This window comes from Daucus carota, chromosome 7 (assembly GCF_001625215.2).
Source record: "Daucus carota subsp. sativus chromosome 7, DH1 v3.0, whole genome shotgun sequence".
Classification (NCBI taxonomy): Eukaryota; Viridiplantae; Streptophyta; class Magnoliopsida; order Apiales; family Apiaceae; genus Daucus; species Daucus carota.
Window position 1 is genome coordinate 6,817,885 of NC_030387.2, and position 14,468 is coordinate 6,832,352.

The 14,468-nt window shown below is 33.3% G+C and overlaps 2 protein-coding genes across 2 annotated transcripts; one reads left to right on the top strand and one right to left on the bottom strand.

Annotated features, from left to right (window-relative positions):
• Positions 1-547: 547 nt before the first annotated feature.
• On the top strand, positions 548-3,658 carry LOC108193609 (endoglucanase 9). The gene is made up of 6 exons (XM_017360334.2): positions 548-776; positions 1,711-2,214; positions 2,289-2,438; positions 2,543-2,654; positions 2,748-2,911; positions 3,018-3,658. Exons 1-6 carry the CDS (start codon positions 570-572, stop codon positions 3,339-3,341), a joined length of 1,461 nt encoding a protein of 486 aa, XP_017215823.2. The 5' UTR covers positions 548-569; the 3' UTR covers positions 3,342-3,658.
• Positions 3,659-3,673: 15 nt separating this feature from the next.
• LOC108193610 (tetrapyrrole-binding protein, chloroplastic) lies at positions 3,674-4,758 on the bottom strand. The gene has a single exon (XM_017360335.2). The coding sequence runs from the start codon at positions 4,577-4,579 to the stop codon at positions 3,818-3,820; it is 762 nt and encodes a 253-aa protein (XP_017215824.1). The 5' UTR covers positions 4,580-4,758; the 3' UTR covers positions 3,674-3,817.
• Positions 4,759-14,468: the final 9,710 nt, after the last annotated feature.

A 14,468-nucleotide genomic window follows, 5' to 3' on the forward strand; every position in this document is an offset into this window, starting at 1 on the left:
TTTTTAAAACAAATTTGAAGTCCATAATATTTTTCTTTGATGCAAATAATATTAGATTTTAAAAGATTACAACCAATTTTTAAAATTATTAAACATTTTATTTGATTTTTTTTCTAAATCCAAATCTAATACACAGATATGCATGCAAGGAGTCGGTGTGACTCGATAGATGATTATTCGTAAACCAAATCCAAATTTAACCCACTAGTAAATGAATACACTTTGGTTTGTGATCCACGGAGATCCCTTACTCCTACCTTTTAACATGCATGATCACCTGTTCTTCATTCATGCATATAATGTATCAATTGCAGAGTCTTTCTCAAGATAATATTGATAACTCATATACTCAAAGGAGGCTCACTCAAACTTAGAAACATAGCCAACACCTAACTTGATACTCAAACTTCTACTTTGTGATGATTGTATGTAAAATATTGGAATCTTGACTGAAAACTAGCCTACATTTGTGTATGGCTATTGGCATTGGGAGCCTATATAAGCACCAAAATTCTTACTCAAACTACATTCTATTCCATTCCTCCTGTCCTAACTCCCCAGTAGTAAGTATGAAGTTGTCAAACCATTCTTTTTTACTAATAATTTTTTCTTCAATCGCCATTTATTGCTTCGGGGTCGATGGCAATCCTAATTACAGGGATGCTCTTGCGAAATCCATTTTGTTCTTCCAAGGACAGAGGTCTGGGCGCCTCCCAGCTTCGCAGCAAGTCCTGTGGCGTTCCAGTTCCGGGGTTTCTGATGGTCAGCTAGCTCATGTATGTACTTTGTTCTGTTACTAAAATGTAAATTTAGTTTAAGGCACAAACTACAGCTCTGCTGCTAGTGGAATAGACAGAAAATATCTGTATCACCACAACACACACTCAAGTATTACCATCGAATTAGAGAAGAGACTAACAATCAAAACGGAGTCACACTCACACCCAGCTCCATAGACTCACCCATATATTGTTGCCACTGATATACTAATCATTGTATACATTACATAAATGCAGCAAATCTCACATAATTAAGTTGGTTCCACTTATATTCACAAACATCCAAACTACTCAAAACCAAAACAGGAGCATCACAGACCATAAGTATCAGAAAACAGTATCAAATAATCGGCTATTAATTAATACTCTGTCCGTCCCAATCAATTTTTTACACTTTCGTTTTTGAGATGTTTAATACAATTCTTTACATTTCAAAACTTACCAAATATAGTAAGACTCTGTAATATAAAAATTAACTATGCCAACTATTTTTCTCTATTGCACCTACTTTATACATAAAATATCAACCGTCCCAACGCTATGTTCACTTTTTCTTACTTTTCCATTCATACATTACTTATTTCTTAACTTCCGTGCCTTAGCCAAACGTAAACATTTGGGTGGGACGGGGACCGAGGGGGTATATGTTTATTCAAATAGCCGACCCCATCACACTCGTCCATGTTTTAGAAAGGGCTAGACGGATTCAGAAGATAAGCGTGTCTCTTAGCGATAGTCTGGATATGCAGGGATTATTAGAAGAATTTGTCCACACATGGAACACATTCGTCTATAAGGATTTATAATTTCTGACATATATTAAGCAGTCACCCTGTGATTTGGACTGTTTTGTACTACAAAATGAACCTACCTTATTTCAGATTGTCCTGTTTTTGGTTTATCTAAAACTGGTATCAATTGTAAATGACAGGTGGATTTAAGTGGCGGGTACTATGACGCGGGGGACAACGTAAAATTCAACCTCCCAATGGCCTACACCACAACAATGCTATCATGGAACGCCCTTGAGCATGGCAAGAGAATGGGAGGACAGCTGCCAAAAGCAAGAGAAGCGATCCGTTGGGCAACCGATTATCTTCTAAAATGTGCCAGGGCCGAACCAGGCAAGCTGTTTGTTGGTGTGGGAGATCCTAATGCAGACCATAAGTGTTGGGAGAGGCCCGAAGACATGGATACTGTCCGGAGTGTTTATTTTGTGTCCTCTCGCAACCCAGGCTCGGACGTGGCAGCAGAAACAGCAGCTGCATTGGCCTCGGCTTCCATGGTTTTCCGTAAAGTCGATCCAGTCTACTCAAGATTACTCTTGAAAACAGCCAAGAATGTTTTCAACTTTGCACTTCAGTACAAAGGGTCTTATAGTGATTCACTTGGTTCTGCTGTTTGCCCATTCTATTGCTCTTACTCTGGATATCAGGTATATTTTTATTTTCTAGGCATTTTAATACATTAAAATTTTGAAGTCTAAAGAGTCGAAATTTTTCTGTGCAGGATGAATTGTTGTGGGGAGCTACATGGCTGTATAGAGCTACAAATGATGCTGCCTACTTAAATCCCATCAAGTCACTTGGAGCAAGTAATCCACCCGACATTTTCAGCTGGGATAACAAGTTTGCTGGTGCTTATGTTCTTTTATCCAGGGTAAAATAAATTACCAAACTGATCAATTATTACCAATCTTCTTGTTAAAACATGTCAATCTACTACTTGAAACTTCATATAGTCCATGCTTTGTTATCCAACAGAGGGCTTTGGTAGACAATGACAAAGCTTTCGAGCCCTACAGACAGAAAGCAGAGGACTTCCTCTGTAAAATTCTGCCAGACTCCCCTTACTCAAGTACACAATACACACCAGGTACGCGATATGTTCCTGAAAATGATTAGTGTGTAGCTGCAGAAGTAAGCCCTGGGTATTTTGCTTAATGTAATGAGTTTACCTGTGCTGCAGGGGGGCTAATGTTCAAATTGAGTGCTAGTAATCTTCAGTATGTAACATCTATCACCTCCTTGATCACGATTTACGCCAAGTACATGGCTGCATCAAAGCAAAATTTTAAATGTGGGAATTTACAAGTTACTTCAGCAACCCTCCGAATCCTCGCAAAGAAGCAGGTAAAACTATAGTTGAATTTAAAATTGACTGAATGTTTATGCTTTGGCTTCCCAGAGTGTATTATTATTTGTAACTAATACGCAATCCTTTGTAACTGCAACATAGGTGGATTACATACTAGGGGATAATCCATTGAAGATGTCCTACATGGTAGGCTATGGTACAAAGTATCCAAAGAGAATACACCACAGAGGATCATCCATCCCCTCATTGAAAGCTAATCCTCAGCCCATCCCTTGCCAGGAGGGCTTTCAGCGATTTTATTACACATCAAACCCGAACCCCAACACCCTGATCGGAGCAATAGTCGGAGGCCCAGACAAGAACGATAACTTCCCCGATGATCGAACCGACTATAGCCACTCAGAGCCTGCAACATATATCAATGCTGGCATAGTTGGACCATTAGCTTACTTGGCTGGAAGCTAACACCACTGGATGGAATAAATGCCTCGTGGGTTGCTGCTAACATTTACGATTCATGTGATCATGTCCGCTTTCAAATGGCCCCTAACATTTACGATTCATGTCTGGTTTCAAATGGCCCCGACACAGAATGTAGTTAAAATTGTTTCGACTTCTGAAATTTACATCGACACATATGGTAGTTAAAATTGTTTCGACTTCTTAAATGTATATCTATGTCGGGACACCAAATACATGGAACATAACCATTTTAACTGTGGGAATCAAATCTTTGGGCACCAAATACATGGAACATAACCATTTTAACTGTGGGAATCAAATCTTTGGGCACCAAATACATCGAAGATAACCATTTGATATTAAATTTATGATAATTCCACAAATATATGACTTACATGTTATTAAAATCAAGTACTCAATCTCACAAACATAAATTATTACATTAGTACACTTCAAAAAAGGGAAAAAATACATTAGAATCAGAAGCTATAATCCGTCTTAAACCCTGTAGTATTACTCAAAGGCTTTGTAAAAACCCCAGCACCACTGCCACCAAAATCATCACCTTCATCATCACTCTCATCGCCGGTTTCGAAAGCCGGATGAATAAAAATATAATTCAGCAACTGGGTACCTCTCAGAGCATTCGTCAATGGTAAATGTCCTTCAGGCGGTGAATCATCAGTCATTTCCCACATAAACTCATTAGGAAAAGCCTTATAATTATACTGCACAACTTCTGTATCTAGAAGCTTCATCCACCCAACTTTGATGAAGAACTTTGTGAAATCCTTGCTGCATTTCCGCCATATCTTTTTTTGCACACTGTATCCGAACTTGTTGTTGCTGTGTTGTTTCCATAGAGAGTCTATGGTTTTTAAATCAGCGGCGGGGATGAACTGAACTTCAGAGAAGAAGACGTAGCCTCGCTTGATGGCGGCGTCGCCGGCGAGTTCGATGATCAGGCGGCGCGTCTCCTCGTCTGCTTGCCGGAAATCTTGGTTTTTGAGGTGGGTTTCGAGGGTCTCGAAGGTGTTTGTGGTTGAGGTTTCCGAAACAGAGGTGGCGGCGGAGGAGGGGAAAGGGGTTGTGGAGATGGAATTTGAGGAAATGGAGATGACGGGGTTGTTTGTTTGGAGGAATAGAGTGGCGGGGAATGAGGTGGGGGTGGGGGCGCGTGGGTCCACGCGCGGCCGGATGGAGGAGTGGTGGTGGAGGGATTGCAGAGTGTGGGTGGCCATTTAAAAGAAATGTATGTATAAATTGAAATGGATTGTACGGAGGAGTTGGAAGGGAGTAAAAGTATTGGATTGGGGAGTGTGAGTTGAGGGAATGGATGGATGAATGGAAGAAAGGATAGATAAGAAGTATGTGAGAGTGAAGAGAAGAGGGAAAATACAGAGAATGGATTTGATTGGGTAGGCGTGGGTGAGGCGGGATACTCTTTATCTCTGGATCCTCTTTTCCCCGTATCGAATTCCGTTTTTGTTTCGTTGCATAGATTTTTTTTTTTTTTTTTTTATAATACTTTCACGTCAGTGAATTGTACCGAAACGCAATACCGAAAAAATCAGAAGAGCTTTTTTCATACATAAAAATTTCATCTAACCAAAGGGCAAGTCAAAAAACCCCACAAGAAATTAGATAAAAATTTATGATGCCTGAAAAAAAAACTCTCGAAAGAAAAACGAAATCCGCGGAACTAAGAAGAAAGGAGAACTTTCATTCAAGAAAGTCTATGACTAATCGAAGGTCATGCAGAGATGGCCTCGGAAATTTATTCAAAACTTTAATGACTGAGAAGAAAACTCAAATGAAAGACAAAATCCGCGGAAAGAAGGAAAATAAACAGGAGAGGAAAAAACGAGGAAGAAAGAAAGAAACAAGCATGAAAGATTATGTTAGACACCAAAACAAAGTCATCTAAAATGACACAATCGTTAAAATAACGACAACCAAAATCACAATATACGATCAAGAAGCCATCAATCATGGCACTCCCTCAAAAGGAACACAATAATTCAAACTAAAGTTACAACATGTCCAAAACACAATTAACGATATAAAGTCTTATAAATCTAGTAATAAACGAAGCACAAAATTCAATTACGAAATATACAACCAATGACAAAGGACACAAGACAAATACATTTAAAAACTATAAGAACAAAGATTTTGAACTCATACCATTGTCGTGGAGTCAATTCACACGATCCTTACCTTACCGAATATAAATATATGTAGATACCGGACATGGCTAAAACTGAGCGCAGTCGCCAACTCGTCATTGACTCATTCCCATTGATTCATCACCAAATCAAAATCTTGAAAATCGAGCAGATCTAATATCCAAGTACAGATCCGCTGCGGAGAATTATTGAAAACAAGAACATATCAAGAGAAATTAACTGATTCGGAGTTTTTCATCAGTGAATATCGATGGTAACTCCGACGGTGGCTAGAAAAGGAAAAAGGAAGAGAGGGTTTGAGAGTTTTTGTAAGTTACGATTTTTTAACAAGACCAACTCACATTCATTACATAGATTTTGTTTATGAAAAATATACGATACTAATTGCTTCTCCGGCTATATCCTAAAACATTTATTAAATTTCAATTAATAATATTTCTATTGTAAATATTATATTTACATATATGGCTTTTAAATTTGTACTAATTAGACATTTGACTTTTCAATATGTAGATTTTCGATTTTGTTTCTTACTCACATTTGTATTCTTGTATAAAGATCATTTTATATAAATTTGATCGGCACATGAAATATTAAAGATATCCTGACCTCTTCATTTTCACTCTCAAAATCTCTAACTTATATTATATATTTTATTGTATAACACATTATTAGCACGACTCGTTTTTTCATTTTGTTCATATGTTAATGATTCGGTCTTCCGCTTTGTGCATATATTGGTTCTTTTTATATTGAAGAGGATCATGTTTTGAAATAATTTTGATGACTTATATTGCACGAAGTGATAGTTATTCTTCCAATATTGGAGAACCTTATCATTATCATTATCAATATCATTATCATGTTCTAAGATTTTTCTTCAAGTAGAGGCCGAAATACTGAATTTCAAAGAATTAATCGTTAAATCGTAAGATTTTATGGTATGCCTCCCTTCACCATATTTTTTCATTTTTATATTGTTATTTATTCTAATCGTGTGTAAGTTATGCTAGTTTTGCATTTCTCATATTGATTTTCATTAAAATCGAAAGATTTTAAATATTTCAAAAATACTCTCTTGATTATATACAACTTAAGTTGGTTAGTATTCTTTATATTATGTATGTAAATTAACGAGTTCTTGAACATGAATATATTGATGGTATGACTTTGACAGTAAGTTCCAAATTAATTTTTATCTCGCTAAGTAAAAATTCTATTGCTTAATCTTAATATGGTTATGTCTCTGGATAACTGTCCTTATCGATTAATTTTAATTAAGCATATTACAATATTGTTCCTCAAGATATTATTAATATATTTTTTGTGCCGATATTATATGTCCAGTAATAAAGTTACACACACATATATGATTATCTTTTGTGAATGATGATATCTTCTATTTATCATTCTCAAATATGTGTAGTGTTGTCCAAGTAATAATCATATGTAGAAGGGGTTAAATACAGTTGTACAATAATTTCGACTTAACGTAAAACAATGAACACAAAAATATGAAAGATCAAACAGCTCTTTTCTTTTATTGATTTCTATATAAAAATTATTACAAAACTGTCTCAAAAATTATGATGTTCGCAATAGCTGCTAGGTTGCAAGATACTCGTGTCTGTGTTGTTATGTTATGTAAACATATATCTTTGTTTATGTGATAATGTGTCTTGAGCATTCCGTAACTTTCATCAAGAGACATGTCATCGAGTTCATAATTGTCTTTGATGGTGGTGAACTTTAGATCCTATTTCTCAGGTATTGTTGATAGGATCTTCAGATTGGAGTCTTCAAGATCATACTCCTTGTCAACCAATGATAGATTATTCAGCAATTTTAGAAATATGTTACAAGTCTGTCAATGACTCATTAGACTTTGATTCAAAGTGCTCAGACTCTGTGTGAGTATGGTCTTCCTATCTTTCTTAATTGCCTTGATTCCCTGGCATCCGACTTCCATAACATTCTTAGATCACTTTAGCAGTTTTGTACCCTATAACTCTATTAGACATAACATTATCAAGGGCAATATGTACGGGGGCTAACCCAAGAACGGGCTAGGGTTGGCTCTAGCCCGAATGCCCCGCTAATTTTTCCCCTGAAATATTTTAAAATTTTGGGATTTGTGTGTTCTTATCTCGGATGCTTGACTTTTTGAAGCCCGACTTTCTTTCATTTTGTCGATAAAATCCAAAGAAATCAACTTGATTGGTTGATTCTTAATTTCATGAGCTTGCTCGGGTTTCTATTTACTTTCACAAGTCAAAAGTTTTAAATAAAAAAAATATGTTTAGGTGTTTTTCTAACTATATCAATATACTTCTTGTTTATTATATATCTATCTATACATATTTTATATTATTTTTAAATTAATATCTTGTCTGTGTGCAAGAACATATTATTGAAATATTATGAGTCATGTTATAAGAAATATTTATTCTTATATATGATGAAACAAAACAGTTTAAGGAAATACACACACACACAAGTTTTAATTTTTTTATCGAGTTGAATAAGTTAAAGATAAAAGTATACAAATTTTATATTATTTATTGAAAAGTTTTAATTTATGAAACTCACCCAAGAATTGAGATTATCAAATATTTTCTTTAGGAAAAAAAAAGACATATATCATTTTATGTGAGAGTAATAATATACACTCACTCAGCCATTTAAAAGTTCGTATAAAATGTAGTTTCACAATTATTTTTTTTATGAATTAAAATTTAATATATAAAAGATTATATTAATAATTTGAAAATAAATTATGAAATTATATTTTTTATACTTCTTAAAATATATGTAAGAATTTATAAAAAAGAACATGAAAAATACAGTAATATAAGCACCATTGCTTTCCAAAAAAAGAGAAGAAGAATGAGTAATATAAGAACAAAATATAAAAAAGGTGGAAATATATATGTACCAACGCCTTTTCTAAGTTCATATTTGAACGATCTTTGATTAGTTGTTGCCCGGGTTGGTGACGGATCCTGGATCCGCCCCTCGTAGTTAATGTCTTACATTGGCATTGTTGCTTATGGAAGATCTGTCTTGGGGAGTCTTTCTTTTCCACTACAAGAAAATCCGCTATTATCAACAGAATATTTTGTTGGTGAAAATGATATTCTGTTGGTACTTCAAAATTGCGATGAAATTATCAACGGAAAAATCAATTATTGATATCTTCGTTGTCTTGCTGGTAAAAGTTTCCCAACAGAATATATAATCCTGATAGTAAATTTACAACCGATTTATCATCACCACCATCACCTCCACCTCCATCTCGACTTCTACCACCACCATCACCATCATCACAACATGCTATCTACCTCTGCCATATCAACAAAATATTTTGTTGGTGAAAGTGATCTGTCTAGGACTGTTAAATATAATATCACGGGCAAAGTCCATTTATAATTACCGAGTAAAAAATTGTTTTGACAAAGGACATGTAAACTTCTTTCTTTCAAATCTATATTTTTATAATTGATATTTATTTGATATCAAGATCCCTCTATAAATCGATAATTATTATTTTATAAATTAATTAATTTTTAAATAAGTAAAATCCTCAGTGCCACCTGTAGTAATTGCAAAGATAAAGACTTTTATTGTATGGCCAATCAGTTTGGTCATCTCCAAACAGTCAAACACCTAGAAACGGGGGGTATCTGGAAATTTGGCAGGCACTGGTATAAGTGGTATTGCTTTCAATGTCTGTCGATTTAACACGGAAAATAAGTAAGAAGTAGATCTAAAAGAAGAGGGAGGAAGTGGAGAAGACTGGTGAATACTGAAAGGCATACCCGTGTATGGAGACATGCACAGCCATTTATGCATTTTCAGAGCAACAAGAACTCAGGTCTGAATAAATACGTACATAAGTACAAAGCATGCATGCAGTCGAGGCCATGCAAAAGTAGTGATTGGTGAGTCAAACCCATAGGCAGCTGATGCTCGACACTCCTAATTATAGGCCTCCCGCTGTATTACACAATCTTTAAACATCCATAATTATATTTAGGGGCCGTTTGGATAATCTTAAAATAAGTGTTTATTGCTTAAAATAAATAAGTGGAGTAGAAGTTAGAAGTAAGATAAGACTTATAAGTGATAAAAGTGTTTGGGAAATAAGTAGAAACCCTGAAACAAAAGCTAGCATTCCTAACTTTTTATAGGTGCTTCTTGACTTATTACACAAACAGTACAAATAAGTGCTCATAACTTATAATCCAGAAGCTGGACTTATAATCTATAAACAAACACCCACTTAGTGTTAATGTGACAACTTAAGTTCGGTACTTACAGGACTGTATACTGTCTGGGCAGACCATATGCTAACACAAAAGTCAAAACCATACAGGTATAGATGTTCGCAACTTCACATGGCCTTGCATCTCGATAAGAGTTTTTCAAATAAGTGCGCGCGCAATTCGAAGCTGGGGGGAGACTTGACTTGAGAGTAATCCACCAGTAAAATATACAACGCCCTTTTTTTGGCAAAAGGAGTTGCTGCTACTTTTTACTTCTGTTTTTTGACCTGTAAGAAGTAGTAATTTTTAAGAAATAGTGAGAAATAAAGTTGGAAGTAGAAAATGTAGGTTTTTCTTTTTACAATTTCTACTTTTTTCCAACACTTTAATAACTTATAATTATTAATTTATTTCTCTATTCTGCTCCACTTCCTTATTTTAAGTAAGAAATCACTTCTTTTAGCCAACCCAAATGACCACAATAAGTTATTAATTTTTTTAGGTTGTTTTGATATTTGTAATATTAATGTTTTACGCATATTAGGACACAAAATATAATTACAATAAATAATTAATCTATTATCATTTTTTGTTGATGAAAAGATTTGGTAAAGATGAGTTTCGTGACTATAGTGATTTTTGTTGCCGGAGTGTGGTGGTTTTGTGTTTAGGGGTCGCTAAAATCAAAGATATTATTTTGTGACTCTCAACTTTTTATAGGTTTAAGATGCTTACATACCCTATATTTATATAAATGAAGCCATATGCAGTTTTTGGTGTCCAAGACACCTAATTCGAGTATAAGAAGTAGGTCTTCTCCGGATAAGTTCAAAGACAAGGCAGTGTCCCAGTAACAAGTTTTAGGTCTTCAGGCCTCTTCTGTCAAGACGGTTTCAATATGCTCGGAAGGAGAGTCTTACTCCGGACTGGTCCGGAGATCCGATACTTCACTCCTGATTCAAGTATATCACGGATTGGGCATTATCCCTAGTTAGATAACACTAACTGCTGGCTTTTCGTATAATGAAAATCTTAGATTATTTAAAATACTTATAATTAGATCTACATGATTACTGGACTCTTAGATTCAACATATTTATTGTAAATTTGGATTAGATTTTGCAATCAAATATATAATTATTTTATCTTTATTTAAATTACTTTGGACTTTTTTTTTTGTGCCAAATCTATTCCACTTTAAAGAAGACGAAGATGGAAAAATAATAAATTAATCAGCTCGATTTAATTTGAACTCGATATTGACCTTAGTAATAAATCGTACTCGCGCACATTAACAAACTCGAATTTTAATATGAAAATTTGATCCATAAGATAATCGACTTTGACTCGGGTGGGAAAGAAAATTTCAAACTCAGTAAAATTCGACTTAACTTGGTTTGCTTATATCGCTATATGTGAATGTTGCGTACATTTTTTTGTTATTATTAAAAAGAACTATCCTTCATGTTTGAATTTTTAACACTTACATGTAAAAAAAATTAATAATTGGACTTAAAACAAAATTTTAATTCTTAAATCATATAAAAATTTATAATAATTTAGAATATAAACTTTTATGATATATATATATATATATATATATATATATATATATATATATATAATTATCAATAGATATGATTCTTCTAATCCTTATGTTATATATAAAAAGTCAAAATAATTATAAGTAGTACATAGACAGTATATTAGAAATCAGTTTAGCTAATTAATTCTAAATTATGAAAATATATAAAAAAAATTGACGACTTGTATACAATAAAAATCTTATATTCTTATAAAATAATTAAATAAATATTTAAATATTATATAAATTCTAGAATTAATTTGAAATGACCCTGAAATTATTCATATAAAATTCAAAAAAAATGAAATAAATCACATATCTGCAAACACAATTTAATTGATTTCGAGGAAATATTGACAATGAAGCTTAAAAATTCGATTCGATAACCAATCATATAGAAATAGTTCAATTTGTAATTATTTTTAAATATATAAGTTAGCCTTGATTTGTTTTAAAGGCTAGATGGACATATTTTCTTTCTTTTTTCACAAGATGTCTCATCTCCGGTAAAGATTGTAATTTTTTATGACATAATTTTCATAAAAAAATTATTATCTGCCCAAAAAAAATGCAAGATATCCTCGAAAATTTATGTAATATAACTTATATCGAGAAAAGGTGAAAGTGTACCAGAGACAAAAGGGAAAAAATTAATTAATAAATATAAAAGATACAATACTTATAAATAATTATAAAGCGAAAAATAAAATCAGTGATTGATTTTTCTCAGTATAATATTATACTATCTAAATAGGTGAAGAAAGTGAAAATTTAATTTTACTCAGAAAAGTCTAAACAAAAAGGAATCCCACCTAATAAGATAAACAATAAGGTTCTTTTCAAAATACCCAAGGTACAAAAAATATTTTCAAAATTATTGTTAGTAAAAAATATTTTCAAAAATACAACCATATTTGCAACTCATCAACCAAATTAAATCAAAACACGATTAGCAATTATTACAACCATATTTGCAACCGATCAACTAAAATAACCACAAATGGAACTTTAAAATTTTATTATTTGAAATCATATTTAGTTACATAATGTGTTGCATAACAAGTTGTGCTAGGCGCCCTTAAATACCAAAATAGCACAAGCATATTAAAACCCCGGTTTGCTGCAATCACCCTTCTTCCGTCAACCCCAACACTACACCAACCCAATCATCTTCCACCTTCGAATTCCCGTCCCCATTTTCTATCCGCCTTCGAACTCTCCTGCACCACCCAAACCCCCTTATCTGCTACACTGACCTCCACAACAACTAAAGGGGCGGAGATATCATCCCCGTCGTGAACAATAGCCAAAATTCACTTATTTAGCAAAAACATTTTGTGCATACAGTCGGTATAGAACATTTTACAAAATCTTCTCCATATGCTAATATACTAACTCACCCACAAAACATCGTAACAAATGAATTATCAAAGAATATATTACTTACATGTTAATTAAATTTACGAATAAACAAAAAAGACTCTACACAACTTTCAATATATTCTAAATTCATCTTCGATAATATTGAACCGTCGTAATGTTCGAAACTTTCAAGTTCACCTTTGTCGTGGAGTCTATACACATGGCCCTCACCTAATTTGAACGGAGAAAAATTTTAGAACATTAATACGAATGGAATTAAGTTACAATAACTTGAAATACTGTCGTTCATTTTACAAAATAAACCATCAAAAACTATGCGTGGAAAATTGGATCCAGATCAAAAACCAATAAAAACGCACACTCTAAGTATAATTTACGCAATACTCTAATCCGAGAACTTAGACTCATACATGATGACTCAATTAAGCGTACTAACAAATGGAATTAAACACATAATTTAGCACAAGAACGGAACTAGAAATCTAATATGAGGGGGACCAAATTGAATAAAAGAATAAATATACCGATTTATTTGAGATGTGCTCGTCTTTCTTACATTAAATAATTAAAATGAGCAAATGATCTACTCAACAACAAATGGTCTCCACAATTTTATTTTCGATATACACTAACAAGTAATCTCTAAGAAATTCATCTTTCATTCGACTTTGAAGGCTTGTTTTCACATTTTTCATAGCCGAAAAATTTCATTAAGATGTTGCAGCAGATGCAAGAAGAGTCAAGACAAGCCGTAATAGTCTATCAACTAATAGATACATGTTAGCTTTTCCCATCAATCCGTGACATAAATCACCAAGAGTAGACATATTTTTCAAATTTGGATCAACACAAACATATATGAGGATGATGTTCTGGACCCGAAAGGGGATAAACTTGCACTGACTGATGTGGACCAAGATCAATATCCACCCTCCTAACTAGATCTTTTTTATTTTGATAATAATTCTCAATTTGTTTATCCAAACCACGGTCACGTATTAACGAATTGGAATCAATACATTCATTAATATTCTGAGAATTGTGAGGTTGCTCAGAGTTGCTGCTAGTTCCACGAAAAATCAAAGTTTCAACACTGTCTTCATATTTAGTAATTTCAATTGAGACATCACTAGGTGTAGGATGTGTTTCATTTTCACAAGTAGATTGCTTCTTTTTGGTTGAAAATATGATGTGATTTCTTTTCTCTTGTCCATATTAACCGATGAGATTGAGAATGAGTTGGTATTGATTGGGGTTTAAAGATTGTAAGTAGTGTGTGTATTAGTTTTTGGGTATTGTGGTTGTATAAGTTTTCAGCGTCCTGTATTTGCTACTTAAAAAATAATTTTCGTTTAATAATTGTTGTACTCTGTTATATATCTATTTTATTAACTATAAAAATTTATTAATTAAATGAACAAGTTCCATCTAAGTCTAATTAATATTATTTTATAGAAAAAAGCTAGAAAGGTGAATTTTTACACCAGGCAAAATTTTTAAACAAATAGTTTTACACATCTTAATTTTAAACTTTTGTTTTTTAATATTTAGGTGAGCCAATTGGTTTTTTTTAGTAATGTTCAGGGGGACCAAAAAAATTTTATATAAAGAATTTTAAAATTTTTATGTTGAAATTTCAGGATTATTGCCAAATTTGCCGGGATTGGGCTCTCTTTGGTCCCCAGTTCCTCCCTATATTTAACAGATA